We start from the raw sequence: 16340 nt of genomic DNA, 5'->3' as shown, positions 1-16340 counted from the left end.
GAGTTCGAGCCCCCCATCAGACTCTGTGCTGACAGCTCAGAGCCTGGAGCCTGCTTCAGATTCTGTGTCCCTCTCTCGCTCTGCCCCTTCCCCACTTGTGCACTCTCTCTCTCTCTCAAGAATAAAACATTTTTAAAAACTTTTTTAAAGAGAGAGAAAAAAGAAATCTTCCAAAGATTCAGTCAATCAATCAATCAATAAATAGCTGATGGGCATTAAGGAGCACACTTTTTGAGATGAGCACTGGGTGTTATATATAAGTGATGTATCACTGGGTTTTACTCCTGAAACCAATACTACACTGTATGTTAACTTGAATTTAAATAAATAAATTATGTACTCTAAAAAAAATAAACAAACTACCAAAACCAAAACAGGAAAAAAACAGAAAACCTGAACAGACCCATAACCAGCAAAGAAATTACATCAGTAATCAAAAATCTCCCAATAAACAAAAGGCCAAGGCCAGATGGCTTCACAGGTAAATTCCACCAGACATTTAAAGAGGATGTGGAAAAAAGGGAACCCTCTTGCACTGTTGGTGGGAATGCAAACTGGTGCAGCCGCTCTGGAAAACAGTGTGGAGGTCCCTCAAAAAATTAAAAATAGACCTACCCTATGACCCAGCAATAGCACTGCTAGGAATTTACCCAAGGGATACAGGAGTGCTGATGCATAGGGGCACTTGTACCCCAATGTTTATAGCAGCACTTTCAACAATAGCCAAATTATGGAAAGAGCCTCAATGTCCATCACCTGATGAATGGATAAAGAAATTGTGGTTTATATATACAATGGAATACTACTTGGCAATGAGAAAGAATGAAACATGGCCTTTTGTAGCAATGTGGATGGAACTGGAGAGCATTAATGCTAAGTGAAATAAGTCATACAGAGAAAGACAGATACCATATGTTCTCACTCTTATGTGGATCCTGAGAAACTTAAGACCATGGGGGAGGGGAAGGGAAAGAAAAAAGTTAGAGAGGGAGGGAGCCAAACCATAAGAAACTCTTAAAAACTGAGAATAAACTGAGGGTTGATGGGGAATGGGAGGGAGGGGAAAGTGGGTGATGGGCACTGAGGAGGGCACCTTTTGGGATGAGCACTGGGTGTTGTATGGAAACCAATTTGACAATAAATTTCCTATTAAAAAAATAATGAGGAGGTTAATTCCTATTCTTCTCAAACTATTCCAAAAAATACAAATAGAAGAAAAACTTGAAAATTCATTCTATGATGCCAGCATTACCCTGATACCAAAACCAGACAAGACTTCACTAAAACAGAATACAGGCCAATATCCCTGATGAACATGGATGCAGAAATTCTCAATAAAATACTAGAATCAAATGAAAACAGTACATTAAAAAAATCATTCACCATAATCAAGTGGGATTTATTCCAGGGCTACAAGTGTAGTTCACTACACCACATTAATAAAAAGAAAGGATAAGAACCATACAGTCCTTTCAACAGATGCAGAAAAGGCATTTGACAAAGTACAACATCTATACATGATAAGAAAAAAACAATAAACAATAAACAATAAACAAAAAACCTCAGCAAAGTATGGTTAGAGGGAACTACCTCAACATCTTAAAGCCATATATGAAAAACTCACAGCTAATATCATCCTCAATGGGGAAAAAATGAGAGCTTTTCCCTTACAGTCAGGAACAAGGCAAGGATGTCTATTCTCACTGTTACTTTTTAACATAGTATTGGAAGTCCTAGCCTCAGCAGTCAGACAACAAAATAAATAAAAGGCATCCAAATTAGAAAGGAAGAAGTCAAACTTTAACTGTCTGCAGATGACATGATACTGTATATGGTAAACCCAAGAGACTCGACCAAAAAAATTGCTATAAGTGGTACATGAATTCTGTGAAGTCACAGGACACAGAATCAATGTACAGAAATCTGTTGCATTTCTAGATACTATAATGAAGCAGCAGAAAGAGAAAACAAGGAACCAATCCCACTTACACTTGTACCAAAACCTACAAGATACCTAGGAATAAACCTAACCAAAGAGGTAAAAGATCTGGACTCTGAAAACTGTAAAACACTAATGAAAGAAACTGAAGATGACAGAAATGGGAAAACATTCCACACTCATGAATTGGAAGAACAAATATTGTTAAAATGTCTCTATTACCCAAAGCAATCTACAGTTTTAATGCCATCCCTGTCACAATACCAACAACATTTTTCACAGAACTAGAACAAACAATCCTAAAATTTATATGGCACCACAAAAGAACCCAAAATAGCCAAAGCACTCTTGAAAAAGAAAAGCCAAGATTGAGGCATCACAAATTTCAGATTTCACGTTATATTACAAAGCTGTAGTGATCAAGACAGTGTGGTATGGTACTGGCAACAAAAACAGACTGGCACAAAACAGGACAGAATAGACACCCCAGAAATGAACTCACCACTATATGGTCAAGGTCAATTAATCTTCAACAAAGCAGGAAAGAATATCCAATGGAAAAAAGAGAGTCTCTTCAACAAATGGTTTAGGGAAAACTGGGCAAGAACATCCAGGAAAATGAAACTGGACTGCTTTTTTACACCATACAGAAAAATAAATTCAAAATGGATGAGAAACCTAAATGTCAGACAGGTAACCATTAAAATCCTACAGAAGAACACAGCCAATAACCTCTTGACACTGGCCATAGCAACTTCCTACTAGATAGGTCTTCTGAGGCAAGGAAAAAAAGCAAAAATAAACTACTGGGACTTCATGAAAATAAAATGTTATGCACAGCAAAGGAAACAATCAACAAAACTAAAAGGCAACCTATGGAATGGGAAAAGGTATTTGCAAATGACATACTTGATAAAAAGTTAATATCCAACATTTATAAAGAACTTACAAAATTCAACGCCCAAAGAACAATCCAGTTTAAGAAATGGGCAGAAGACATGAACAGGCATGTTTCCAAAGAGGATATACAGATGGCTGACACACGAAAAGGTACTCAACATCACTCATCATCAGAGAAATACAAATCAAAACCACACATACCTCACACCTGTCCGAATGGCTAAAATGAACAACTCATCAAACAACAGCTGGTGGGGATGTGGAGAAGGGGAACCTTCCGCACTGTTGGGAATGCAAACTGGTACATCCACTCTGGAAAACAATATGGAGGTTCCTCAGAAAGTTAAAAATAGAACTGCCATATGATCCAGCAATTGTACTATTAGGTATTTACCCAAAGGATAAAAACATACTAATTCAAAGGGATACATACACCCCGATGTTCCTGGCAGCATTATTAACAATAACCATATTATGGAATGAGCCCAAATGTCCTTCACCTGATGAAGAAGTAGTGGCATATATATACAATAGAATATTACTCAGCTATAAATGAGAATGAAATCTGGCCATTTGCAACCATGTGAATAAAGCTAGAGAGTACTATGCTAAGCAAAACAAATCAGAGAAAGACAAATACCATATGATTTTACTCATGTGGATTTAAGCAACAAAACAAATGAACATGGGGAAAAAAAGAGAGGCAAACCAATAAACAGACTCTTAACTAGAGAGAACAAACTGATGGTTACTAGGTGGACAAAGGGATGGATTAAAGAGGTGATGTGTATTAAGGAGGGCACTTGTGATGAGCATGGGTGTCGTATATAAGTGATGAATCACTAAATTCTGTACCCGAAACAAATATTGCACTATATTTTTACTAGCTGGAATTTAAATAAAACTTGGGGGAAAAAGTAAAGGTTTTGTAGAATTCAAATGTGAAGCCATCTGTTCCTGGACTTTGTTTTGAGAGAGTTTTAAAGTATGGTTCAAATACTGCTTACACTAATCAAAGAAGACCACAATAAATGGAGACACATACCATGTTTATGGACTGAAAAACTCAATATGGTACACATATCAGTTGTCTTCTGATTGATCTAAAGTTTTAAAACAATTCTAATCAAAATCCCAGAAAGATTCTGTGTAGATATGGACAAGCTGATTCTAAAACTTATATAAAAGGACAAAGAAATTAGAATACCGAAAACAATTTTGAAGAAGAGAAATAATGTTGGAAAAACCATGCATGATCTTAAGACTTTTTCTAAAGCAAGAACTAGCAAACACTTTCTATAAAGGGTCATTTAGTAAATGTTTTAGGTTTTGCAAATCATGCAATCCCTGTCACAGCTACTTAAGTCTGCTGTTAAAATAAAACAGCAGCCATTGATATTATGGAAATAAATGGGTGTGGGTGTGTTCCAATAAAACTTTATCTACAAAAATGGGCATCACTTTAATTTCCCATGGACTATGGTTTGCCATGCCCTTCTCTAAATCTATACCAATCAAAAAATTGTGGTATTAGCAAAAGGACAGATTGACAGAATAAAACTGAACAGAGAATCCAGAAATAAACCTATGCAATATGCCCCACTGATTTCTGACAGAAGTACAAATGCAATTCAGTGAAGAATACTCTTCAATAAATGGTATTAGAACAACTGGACATCTTATGTATAAAAGCAATGAGCCCCAAAGTAAACCTCACACCTTATTAAAAAATTAACCCTAAATGTATCATACATCAAAATATAAAATGTAAAACTATAAAACTTTTAAAAGAAAACATTTATGTAAATCTTCATGATCTGGTATTAGTCTAAGAATTCTCAGAACTGACACTAAAAGTACAATCCATAAAAAAACAAATTTGACAAGCTAGACTTCATCAACTTTTGCTCTTCAAAGGATACTGTTAAGAACATGAAATGACAAGCTAGCAAAATTAGTGGTTCCTAGGCTTACTAATAGAGGTGACAGTGTGACTGTTAGGTATGAGGGAGTTTTTTTTTTTCACATGCTGAAACTATTTTTATTCTGATTGTGATAGCAGTAACACAAATCTATACATCTGTTAAATTCATCGAATCTACATCTTTCTTTTAAAAATTTTTAAGTCATCTCTACATCCAATGTGGGGCGCAAACTCATGACCCTAAGACCAAGAGTCCCATGCTCTGGGGTGCCTGGGTGGCTTAATCAGTTAAGCTCTGACTCTTGATCTTCGCTCAGGTCATGATCTCATGGTCTGTGAGTTCCGGCCCTACATTGGGCTCTGTGCTGACTGTGCAGAGCCTGATTGGGATTCTTCTCTCCTTCTGTCTGCCACTCCCCCTTTCAAATAAATAAACTTTAAAAAGAAAAAACAAAAAAGTCACATAATCTTCTGACTGAGCCAGCCAGGTGCCCCTAAAATCTACATCTTTTTTTTTTTTTAATGTTTATTTTATTTTTTTGAGAGAGAGAGAGACAGAGCTCAAGCAGGGGAGGAGCAGGGAGAGAGGGAGACACAGACTCTGAAGCAGGCTCCAGGCTCTGAGCTGTCACCACAGAGCCCCAGGCGGGGCTTGAACTCACAAACCATGAGATTATGACCTGAGCTAAAGTCCGATGCTCAACCGGCTGAGCCACCCAGCACCCCTAAAACCTACATCTTTAAAAGTCCATTTAAAAAAAAATAGTCCATTTTAATGTGTAATAATTTACATACAAAACGTGACAAAAACTGTATGAGAGCTATATAAAATTTTATAAGATAGTATTATCTCAGCTTTGTTTAAAAAGATGCTTGGGGCACCTGGGTGGCTCAGTTGGTTGGGCGTCCAACTTCGACTCAGGTCATGATCTCATGGCTTGTGAGTTTGAGCCCTGCGTCGGGCTCTGTGCCGGCAGCTCAGAGCCTGCAGCCTGTTTTGGATTCTGTGTCTCCCTCTCTCTGCCTCTTCCCCAGCTCGCACGCTCTCTCTTTCTCTCTCAAAAATGAATAAACATTAAAAAAAATTTTTTTTAAAGATGCTTACATATAGAAGCTAATTATCCAGATAAGAACTCTGGAAATCTGAATTATGTTATTGTTTTGTGTGTGTGTGTGTGTTTTTTTAATTTTTCTGTAGTAATAAATTACTTTTAAAATCAGGAAAATAAAATGTATTTAATAGGAAATTTTTACCATCCATTCTAATCCTGTAATACCCCAGTAAAATGTCACATTTTGTTTCCACTACTTCTTTTGAAAATTGTGTATGTAAAATATTTTATTTGTATCTTAAATTTGAATTTAATTGCTTTTCAAAATGTCCTGTAAATTATTTAATGATGGGAAAATTGAAAAAATTCTATGACATATTAACCCTATAATTTTCTTTTTAATCCTTTTTCCAATTAAAAAAAAAAACAACAGAGAAGTACTTGACAGAAGAAATGAACTTGAAAAAGACACCTGTGCTGAATCTTTGATGACTAAGACCTGCAATGAAGAAGGTAATGGTATCCAAGTTACTCTAAGTATTTAAAGCATAACAGAATAACAATATTATGGCTGGCAAGAGCTTCCAGTAAATGAATAAAACTAAGAAATCCCTGAGCATTTCTAGTTGGTGTGTTATAAGACAGTTCTTGGTAAATATAGTGTAAAATACTAAGCTTATTTTAACAAAGGCTTAATTATAATGATTATACAAATAAATTTGGGGATCTTCTTAAAATGTTGGTTCTCACTGAATAGGTCTTGAGTAGAGCCCATGATTCTGACCTTCCAACAAGCTGCCAGTGATGTGTATACTTCTGGCTTAGAGATTACAATTTGATAAGACAGGTTCTGACGGTCACTGAGAAAAATGGCTTCATTCTTACCTAATTTAGTAAGAAAGAAATGTACACAGTAAGTTAGACTACAAGTGCTACCCCAAATAAGCATGAGGAGGTAATAGAGCAATCACTTCTAGCCAAGATATTCAGCTGAGCAGATGGCCTTCAAAGAATTTCAACATGTAGAAGAAACTGTGTGAGCATTTATAGAAAAAGAAAGTACAAATAACACATAGTTGACTGTGTGTGAAGAGACAAAAGTAGTTAATATTTGAATGTTCACACTATGTTCCCTTTTCACTATCCCCTAAAGATGAATCTTAGTTTGGCCTATTTATTTTCTTACCTTTCTCCCTGAAAATGGGTCATTTCTGCTTAACTAAAGTCTTTGAAACTTTGAAATGCCGAAGTTGGAACAAAAAAAGGATATGGAGAAGGACAAGAGAGGCATGTGGAGTTAAGAGACTTTTTATGACGTTTTTGGGTTTTTTTTTCCTACATAGCCCAGAGAAAGAAGTGCATAAGAGCAACTTCTGAGGCAAGTGGACAGGAAGGAAAAAGAACTTTTAAGAAGTATCGTATAGTGCCAGGCATATAGCACTTACTTTACTGCTGTTGTTTTATAAACTGAGGTCTACCAAGGATATGCCACAAGGCCTATGTATGGTCCCAACCCCAACCCAAAATACTATTACTTCAATTCTTTTGTTGTCCTCACCTGTAAAATAAAAATTTCAATAGAATGGTTCTCATGAAGGATGAACAGTTGAATAAAAAATTTAGAGCTATGTTTTTGGCATTAGTAAAGATACATGATTCTATGTAGGAAAGAAATGGCATTTTCCAATTTTTTTTCTTTTGAATTTGAAGAAAAATGTGGAGTTTATAGTATTCAACAAGGCCAGCAGCTAGTTGATGGTTGCTAGCAAGATGGCAGAATAGGTCTCCAACCCTCATTCTCCCCTCCTCATAAACACCAATTTGGCAACTATCCACAAACATAAGTACCATTGTGGGGGCTTCAAAATCCAGGAAGAAAGTTGCAAGAGCACAATGGAGCCCAAGACAGAGGACTCTTTGAGAAAGCATACCCCTGCCCCAGGACCTGACCAGCTCTATCACTCCATATACATGGATCTACACTAGCGGGCCTGGCAGGAATGTCATCATGTGCCTGTAACCCCACTAATAGGCCCACTGACTACAGACCCAACTGCAAACCTAGAAGCAACCCCATATTCAGTTCCAACTGCTCAACTGTGATCCCACAGCCAGTCTGGTCCACCTAGGGACCTGGGAAGAGACATGCCAATCTATGTCCCAAGTAATAGGCGGGCTAACTGTGGACTCAGAAGTAGCCTTTCCACCTGGGCAAGCAGCATAAGCTATGCCTGATGATGCCCCCAATGATAAATCAGCCAACCAGTAACCTAACTGTAGACCAGGAAGTAGCCCCATGACCTGGCCCTGGTTCTGCTCCACTGCAATCCTGGAGGCAGGCTTGTCTATCTGGGGACCTGCAGGAGTAGGTCTTTACCTGCCAAAAACACTCTGTAAAGAATGGAAGAGGTCCCTGCTCCTTTTAGTTGCACAGACACCAGTGCAAGGCTATAAAGTCACAAAGAAGTGGGCACAGTACCACCAAAGGAAACAAAAAGTTCTAGTAACCAGTGCCAAAGAAATGGAAATCCACAAACTGCTTGACAAAGAATTCCAAATAAAATCATCTTTACAAAGCTCAATGTAGATAGATAGGTAGGTAGGTAGGTAGGTAGATAGATAGATAGATAGGGGGCCCAGTGAGGGGCACCTGGGTGGCTCTGTCAGTTAAGCCTCTGACTCTTGATTTCAGCTCAGGTCATGATCTCACAGTTCATGAAATTGAGGCCTGCATCGGGCTCTGCACTGACAGTGTGGAGCCTGCTTAGATTCTCTCTCTCCCTCTCTCTCTGCCCCAACCCCACTCGCTTGCTCTCTCAAAATAAATAAAAATTTAAAAGGAAAAAAAGTTCAATGAGCTAAAAGAGAACACAGATAACTAAAGAAAATCAGGAAAACAATACATGAACAAAATGATGAAGCTCAAAAACAAACAAACAAAAACCAACCTATTAAAAAAAAAAAAACAGAAATCTGGAGCTGAAGAATATAATGATAAAACTAAAAATTCCATTAACTTCAACAGCAGAATCAATTAAGCAGAAAAAACCCCAACAAACTCAAAGACAAGTCATTTGAAATTCCAAATTTAAAAGAACAAAAAAGAAAAGAATGAGGGGTGCCTGGATGGCTCATTCAGTTAAGCGTCTAACTTCAGCTCAGGTCACCATCTCATGGTTCATGAGTTCGATCCCCACATCAGGCTCTCTGTTGTTGGTATGCAGCCCACTTCAGAACCTCTGTGCCCCCCCACCCCTCTCCCACTCCCACTCCCTCTCAAAAATAAACATAAAAAAACAAGTGAAAAAGTGAAGAAACCCTATGGGACTTAATATGATACCCCAAAAGAATGAATACTCACACTATAGGTGTCCCAGAAGGGGAGAGAGAGAGAGAGAGAGAGAGAGAGAGAGAGACCAAAAAGTTAAAGAAACAGTGATTGAAACATCTCAAATATAAGCAGGAAAATGAACATCCAAATTTGTGAAGCCCAAAAGTTCCCAAAGAGGTTCAAGTAAATTGTCTAAAGTAAAAAGAAAACATTTTCACAGCAGCAAAAGAAAATGACTTGTCACACCAAGGGACTATAACAAGGAATAGCACCTAAGACTATCAGTGGATTTCTCCACAGAAACTGTGTAAGTCAAAAGAGAGAGGGATGAAGGGTGCCTGGGTGGCTCAGTCGGTTAAGTGTACAACTTCAGCTCAGGTGATCTCACGGTGAGTTCAGCCATGTCAGGCTCTGTGCTGACAGCTTGGAGCCTGGATCCTGCTTCAGATTCTGTGTTTCCTTCTCTCTCTGCCCCTCTCCTACTCACACTCTTTCTCTCTCTCCCTCAAAAATAAATATACATTAAAACTTTTTCTAAAAAAAAGGGGGGGGGCGGGATGATATATTCAAAGCACTGAAACAAAAAAAGTACAAACCAAGAATACTTTACCTGACAAAACTGTATTTTAAGAATAAAGGAGAGAGTCTCCCATACAAACAAAACCTGAGGGAGTATATTATGCTAGATGTGCCTTACAATAAAAACTAAAGGGAGTTCAGTTTGAAACAAACAGAAAAAAGTAAACAATAACATAAAAGCATATGAACTGTCACTGTTAAAGGATATACTTAATAGTGGCATGTAAATCACTTTTAACACTAGTATACAAAAATTAAGACCAACGTACTAAGAATAACTATCACCACTAAAATGGAACACAACATAGAAAGAAGTAAAATCTAGATCAACTCAAAGTTTATGTGAGAGAAGTGTACACATTCTGCACATAAGTAAAATTAAGTTGTTATTAGCTTAAAACAGACTGCCTTAACTAGAAAATGTTTGAAGTGAGCCCAGTGGTAACTACAAAAACAAAAGGCACAATAGATACACCAAAGATAAAGAGAAAAGAATCAAAGCATACTGCTGCTGCTGCTGCAATCATCAAACAAAGAAAGACAAGTTGAAGAAGAAACAAAATCACTACAAAACAGAAAACAGTTAATGAAATAGTTATATTAAGTCTTTTCCTATCACAGTAATTACTTTAAATGTAAATGGATTAAATTCCTCAATCAAAAGATAGTATGGCTGAATGGATTAAAAAATTTAAAAAGACTCAACTACATGCTGTCTACAAGACACTCACTTTAGATTTAAAAATACACATAGCCTGAAAGTACAAGGGTGGCTAAAGGTAACCAAAAGAGAGGAGTCATTACAGTAGACAAAAGAGACTTTAACTGGTAAACTATCATGAGACAAAGGACATTACATAACAATAAAAAGGTCAATTTACCAGGAAGATTTAACAATTATAAATAAACATGTGCACAACATCAACTATATACCTGTCAATACATATTAACATATAAAGCAAACATTTACAAATATGAAAAGAGAGGTAGACAGTAATAAAATAGTAGTATAGTTCAATACCCACCTCTTTATAATGGATAGATCATCTACACACACAAAAATTCAGTAACACAGCAGAACTGAATGACACTATAGACAAAATGGAAACTGAACATATATAGAACATTCCACCCCAAAACAAAATACTCATTCTTCTCAAGTGCACATGAAACATTCTCCGTGATAGATCACATACTAGTTCACAAAACAGGTCTTAACAAATTTAAAAAGACCGGAATCATTTTAAATATCTTTTCTGATCACAATGGAATGAAATTAGACAGTAATAATATTTTTGTGTATGGTATAAGAAAGTGGTCCAGTTTCATTCTTCTCCATGTCACCATCCAGTTTTCCCAACACCATTTGAAGAGACAGTCTTTTTTTTCCATTGGATACTCTTTTCTGCTTTGTCAAAGATGAGTTGACTGTATAGCTGTGAGTCCATTTCTGGGTTTTCTATTTTGTTCCATTGTTTCCATCTGTTCTATTCTGTTCTCTTGTTTCCATCTGTTTTTGTGCCAGTACCATACTGTCTTAATCACTACTGCTTTGTAATATAGCTTGAAATCCAGAATCACAATGCCTCTGGTTTTTTCTTTGTCAAGACTGCTTTGGCTATTCTGGCTCTTTGTGGTTCCATACAAATTTCAGGATTGTTTTTTCTAACTCTGTGAAGAATGTTGGTGGTATTTTGATAGGGATTGCATTTAATGTGTAGATTGCACTGAGTAGTGTAGACATTTTAACAAAGTTTGTTCTTCCAATCCATGATCATGGATTGCTTTTCCATTTCTTTTTGTCCTCTTTAATTTCTTTCATAAATCTATATTTTCAGAGTACAGACCTTTTATCTCTTTAGTAAGGTTTATTCCAAGGTATTTTACTGTTCTTGGTGCATTGTTAATGGGATTGATTCCTTGATTTCTCTTTCCGCTGCTTCATTATTGGTGATAGAAATGCAACAGATTTCTGCACGTTGACTTTATATCCTGTGACTTTGCTGAATTTATGTATTGGCAATTTTTTGGTGGAGTCTTTGGTTTTCTACATAGAGTATCATGTCACCTGCAAATAGTGGAAGTATGACTTCTTTTTTGCCAATTTGTATGCCCTTTATTTCTTTTTGTTGCCTGATTGCTGAGGCTAAGACTTCCAGTACTGTTAAACAGTAATGGTGAGGGTGGACATCCTTGTCTTGTTCCTGACTATAGGGGAAAGGCTTGAGCTTAGCATAATACATTCTAGGTCATTCTTCAGGTTTTCCCCATTGAGGATGATATGAGTTGTGGGTCTTTCATATATGGCCTTTATGATGTTGAGGTGTGTTCCAGTGATCCCCACTTTGTTGACAGTTTTTATTAAGAATGGATGCTGGGGGCACCTGGGTGGCTCACTCAGTTAAGCATCTGACTTCAGCTAAGGTCATGATCTCACCATTCGTGGGTTCAAGCCCCATATCTAGCTCTATGCTGAGAGCTCAGAGCCTGGAGCCTGCTTCAGACTCTGTGTCTCCTTCTCCCTCTGCCTATCCCCCACTCATGCTCTGTCTCTCTCTCTCTCTCTCTCAAAAATAAACATTTAAAAAACTTAATTTTTTTTTTCAACGTTTATTTATTTTTGGGACAGAGAGAGACAGAGCATGAACGGGGGAGGGGCAGAGAGAGAGGGAGACACAGAATCGGAAACAGGCTCCAGGCTCTGAGCCATCAGCCCAGAGCCCGACGCAGGGCTCGAACTCACGGACCGTGAGATCATGACCTGGCTGAAGTCGGACGCTTAACCGACTGCGCCACCCAGGCGCCCCTAAAAAACTTTTTAAAAAAAGAATAGATGCTGTATTTTTGTCAAATGCTTTTTCTGCATCTATTGACAGGATCATATGGTTCTTATCCTTTCTTTTATTAATGTGGTGTATCACATTAATTGATTTGTGAATACCAAACCAGCCCTGTAGCCCAGAAATAAATCCCATTTGATCATGGTAATTCTTTTAACGTACTCTTGAATTTGATTTGCTAGTATCTTGTTGAGAATTTTTGCCATCCAGGTTCATCAGGGATATTATATTGGCCTGTAATTCTCATTTTTAGTGGAGTCTTAGTCTGGTTTTGGAAAAAAGGTAATGCTGGCTTCATAGAATGAGTTTGGAAGATTTCTATTTCTGTTTTTTGGTACAGTTTGAGAAGAATAGGTATTAACTCTTCTTTAAATATATGGTAGAATTCCCCCTGGTAAGCTATCTGGCCCAGGACTCTTGTTTGTTGGAAGATTTTTGATTACTGATTCTTACACCATACAAAAAAATAAACTCAAAAAAGATGAAAGACCTAAATGTGAGACAGGAAAATACCAAAATCCTAGAGGAGAAAAGCAGCAGCAACCTCTTTCACCTCAGCCATAGCAACTTCTTACTAGACATATCTCCAGAGGCAAGGGAAACAAAAGCAAACATGAACTACTGGGACCTCACCAAGATAAAAAGCTTCTGGATAGTGAAGGAAACAATCAACAAAACTTAAAGGCAACCAGTGAGATTGGGGGAAGATATTTGCAAATGACACATCATATAAAGGGTTCATATCTAAAAATCTATAAAGACTTTATCAAACACAATACCCCAAAACCAAATAATCCAGTGAAAAAATGGGCAAAAGATATAAACAGACACTCTTCCAAAGAAGACATCCAGATGGCTAACAGACATATGAAAATATGCTTAACATCTCATCATTAGGGAAATCCAAATCAAAAACACAATGAGATATCACCTCACACCTGTCAGAATGGCTAAAATTAACAACACAAGAAACAACAGGTGTTAGCAAGGACGTGGAGAATGGGGAATCCTCTTGCACCACTAGTGGAAAGGCAAATTGGTGCAGCCACTCTGGAGAACAGTATAGTTTCCTCAAAAACCTAAACATAGAACTAACCTGCAATCTAGTAGTGACACTATTATGTATTTACCCAAAGAATACAAAAATACAGATTTGAAGGGGTGTATGCACCCCAGTGTTTATAACAGCATTAGCAACAATAGCCAAACAATAGAAAGAGTCCAAATGTCCACTGACTGATGATTGGAAAAATAAAATATTTTTTTGTATATATATATACATACATACATATATATGTATACATATGTATGTGTAGTGGAATATCACTCAGCCATGAAAAAGAACAAAATCTTGCCATTTTCAGTGACATGGACAGAGCTAGAATGTAGTATGCTAAGTGAAATACGTCAATCAGAGAAAGACACATACCATATGATTTCACTCATATGTGGAATTTAAGAAACAAAACAGATGAACATATAGGAAGGGAGAGAAGAAGAAAGGGAAGCAAACCACACAAGACTCTTAATGATATAGAACAAACTAAGGGTGATGGAGGGAGGTGGATGAGGGTTGAGCTAGATGGGTGATGGATATGAAGGAAAGTTCTTGTTGTGGTGAACACTGGGTGTTTTAAGTAAGTGATGAATCACTGAATTCTACTCCTGAAGCCAATACTGTACTATATATTAACTAAAATTTAAATTTAAAAAAAAAGAAAATCCAATAATCAAAAAGAAAAATAAAAAGAAATGAGTAATAAAAAGAAAATGAGAAAATTCACAAATACTCAAAACTTTAAAAGCATACTCAAACATTTATTGGGTCACATATGAAATCAAAAGGAAAATAAGAAAATATCTCTAAAGAAACAAAAATGGACACACAATATATCCAAACATATTGGAGGCAGCAAAAATAGTATTAACAAGCAAGGCTATAGCAGTAAGCTTTTTTTTTTTTAAATGTAGAATAAACAACATAACTTTATACCTCAAGGAACTAGACAACAACAAGCTAATCATGAAGTTGGCAGAAGGAAGAAGTAATAGAGATTCGAACTGAAATAGAGAATAGGAATACACTTTTAAAAAACAATGAAATTAAGAATTCTTTTGGGAAAATATAAAGTCAACACACCTTTAGGTAGACTAAGAAATAAAGAGAGAAGAATCAAATAATAACAGAAACAAAAGAGGAGACATTACAACTGATCCCCCAGATATAAAAAGGATCATAAGGGACTATTATCAAAATTATACACCAGTAACTTGAAAAACCTACATGAAATAGGAAAATTCCTACAAACATACTACCTAACAAGACTGAATCAAGAAGAAACAGAAAGCCTGAACAGACCAATAGCAAATGAGAAAAGTAAAGGAGTAATTAAAAACCTTCCAACAAAGAAAAGGCCAGGACCAGATGGATTCACAGGTGAATCCTACCAATCATCAAAAAAATTAATACCAGTCCTCTCCAAACACTTCCAAAAAGTCAAAGAAGAGGGAACACTTCCACCTATTCTATGAGACCAACACCACTGTGATACCAAAGACTGACAAAGACACCAGAAGAGAAGAAAACTACAAGTCAAACATCTCTGACAAACATAGTTGCAAGAATCCCCAACAAAATACTAGCAAACTTAGTTCAAGAGCACATTAAAAGAATCATATCCTTGGAATGCAAGGATGGCTCAACATAGAAAAATCAGTAAATGTGACATGCCACATTTAACAGAACAAAGGATAAAATTAACATAATCATCTCAGTACACGTAGGAAAAGCATTTGACAAAATTCATCTCCTTCTCATGGTAAGAAAGAAAAAACTCTCAACAAATCAAGTACTAAAACAAATGCACCTCAACACAATAAAGGCCATTTATGAAAAGGCCACAGGTAACATCGTACTCAATGGTGAAAAGCTGAAAGCATCACATTTAACTTCTAAAACAAGGATGTCCACTTCCCCCCTCTCCAATTCAACACAGTACTTAAAGTATAAGGCAGAACAATTAAAAACAAAAAGTAAACAAAGGCACCCAAATTGCAAAGGAAGAAGTGAAACTACCTGTTTGCAAATAACATAATCTTAAATGTAGAAAACCTTAAAGACTCCACAAAAAACAGAGTACATGGATTCAGTAACAACACAGGATACAAAACCAACATACAAAAATCAACTACATTTCTATATATTAACCACCTACCAAAAAGGAAATTTAAAAAACAGTTCCATTTACAATAATATTTTTTAAAAAAGAAATACTTAAGTATAAATTTAACCAAGGAGTAAAACCCTTATACACGTAAAACTACAAAACACTGACTTAAGAAATTTAAAAAGGGGGCACCTGGGTGGCTCAGTCAGTTAAGCATCCAACTTTAGCTCAGGTCATGATCTTGCAGTTCGTAAGTTTGAGCCCCATGTAGGGCTCTATGCTGACAGCTCAAAGCCTGGGGCTTCCTTCAGATTCTGTGTCTCCCTCTCTCTCTGCCCCTCCCCCACCCACACTCTATCTCCTTCTCTCAAAAATAAACATTATTTAAAGAAATAAATTTAAAAAGAAATAAATGGGGTGCCTGGGTGGCTCAGTCAGTTAAGCATCTGATTCTTCATTTCTGCTCAGGTCATGATTTCACAGTCCTGGGATGGAGCATCACGTCAGGCTCCATGCTGGGCGTGGAGCTTGCTTAAGATTCTTTTCCCCTCTCCCTCTGCCCCTCTCCTGCTCACACAATCTCTCTCTCTCTCTCTCTCTCTCTCTCT

General features: G+C 36.9%; 1 protein-coding gene across 4 annotated transcripts in view; it reads left to right on the top strand.

Annotated features, from left to right (window-relative positions):
* Window positions 1-16340, top strand: part of WDPCP (WD repeat containing planar cell polarity effector) — a 381708-nt gene that overhangs the window by 344251 nt on the left and 21117 nt on the right. For all 4 annotated transcript variants that reach the window (XM_045054268.1, XM_045054270.1, XM_045054269.1 and 1 more), the window contains one exon: window positions 6249-6328. In XM_045054268.1, the coding sequence (XP_044910203.1) occupies window positions 6249-6328 (80 nt within the window). The remainder of the gene's footprint in view (window positions 1-6248; window positions 6329-16340) is intronic.

This window comes from Felis catus, chromosome A3, assembly GCF_018350175.1.
Source record: "Felis catus isolate Fca126 chromosome A3, F.catus_Fca126_mat1.0, whole genome shotgun sequence".
NCBI lineage: Eukaryota > Metazoa > Chordata > Mammalia > Carnivora > Felidae > Felis > Felis catus.
The sequence above is the reverse complement of the archived record's forward strand: the minus strand, read 5'-3'. Positions and strand labels throughout refer to the sequence as shown.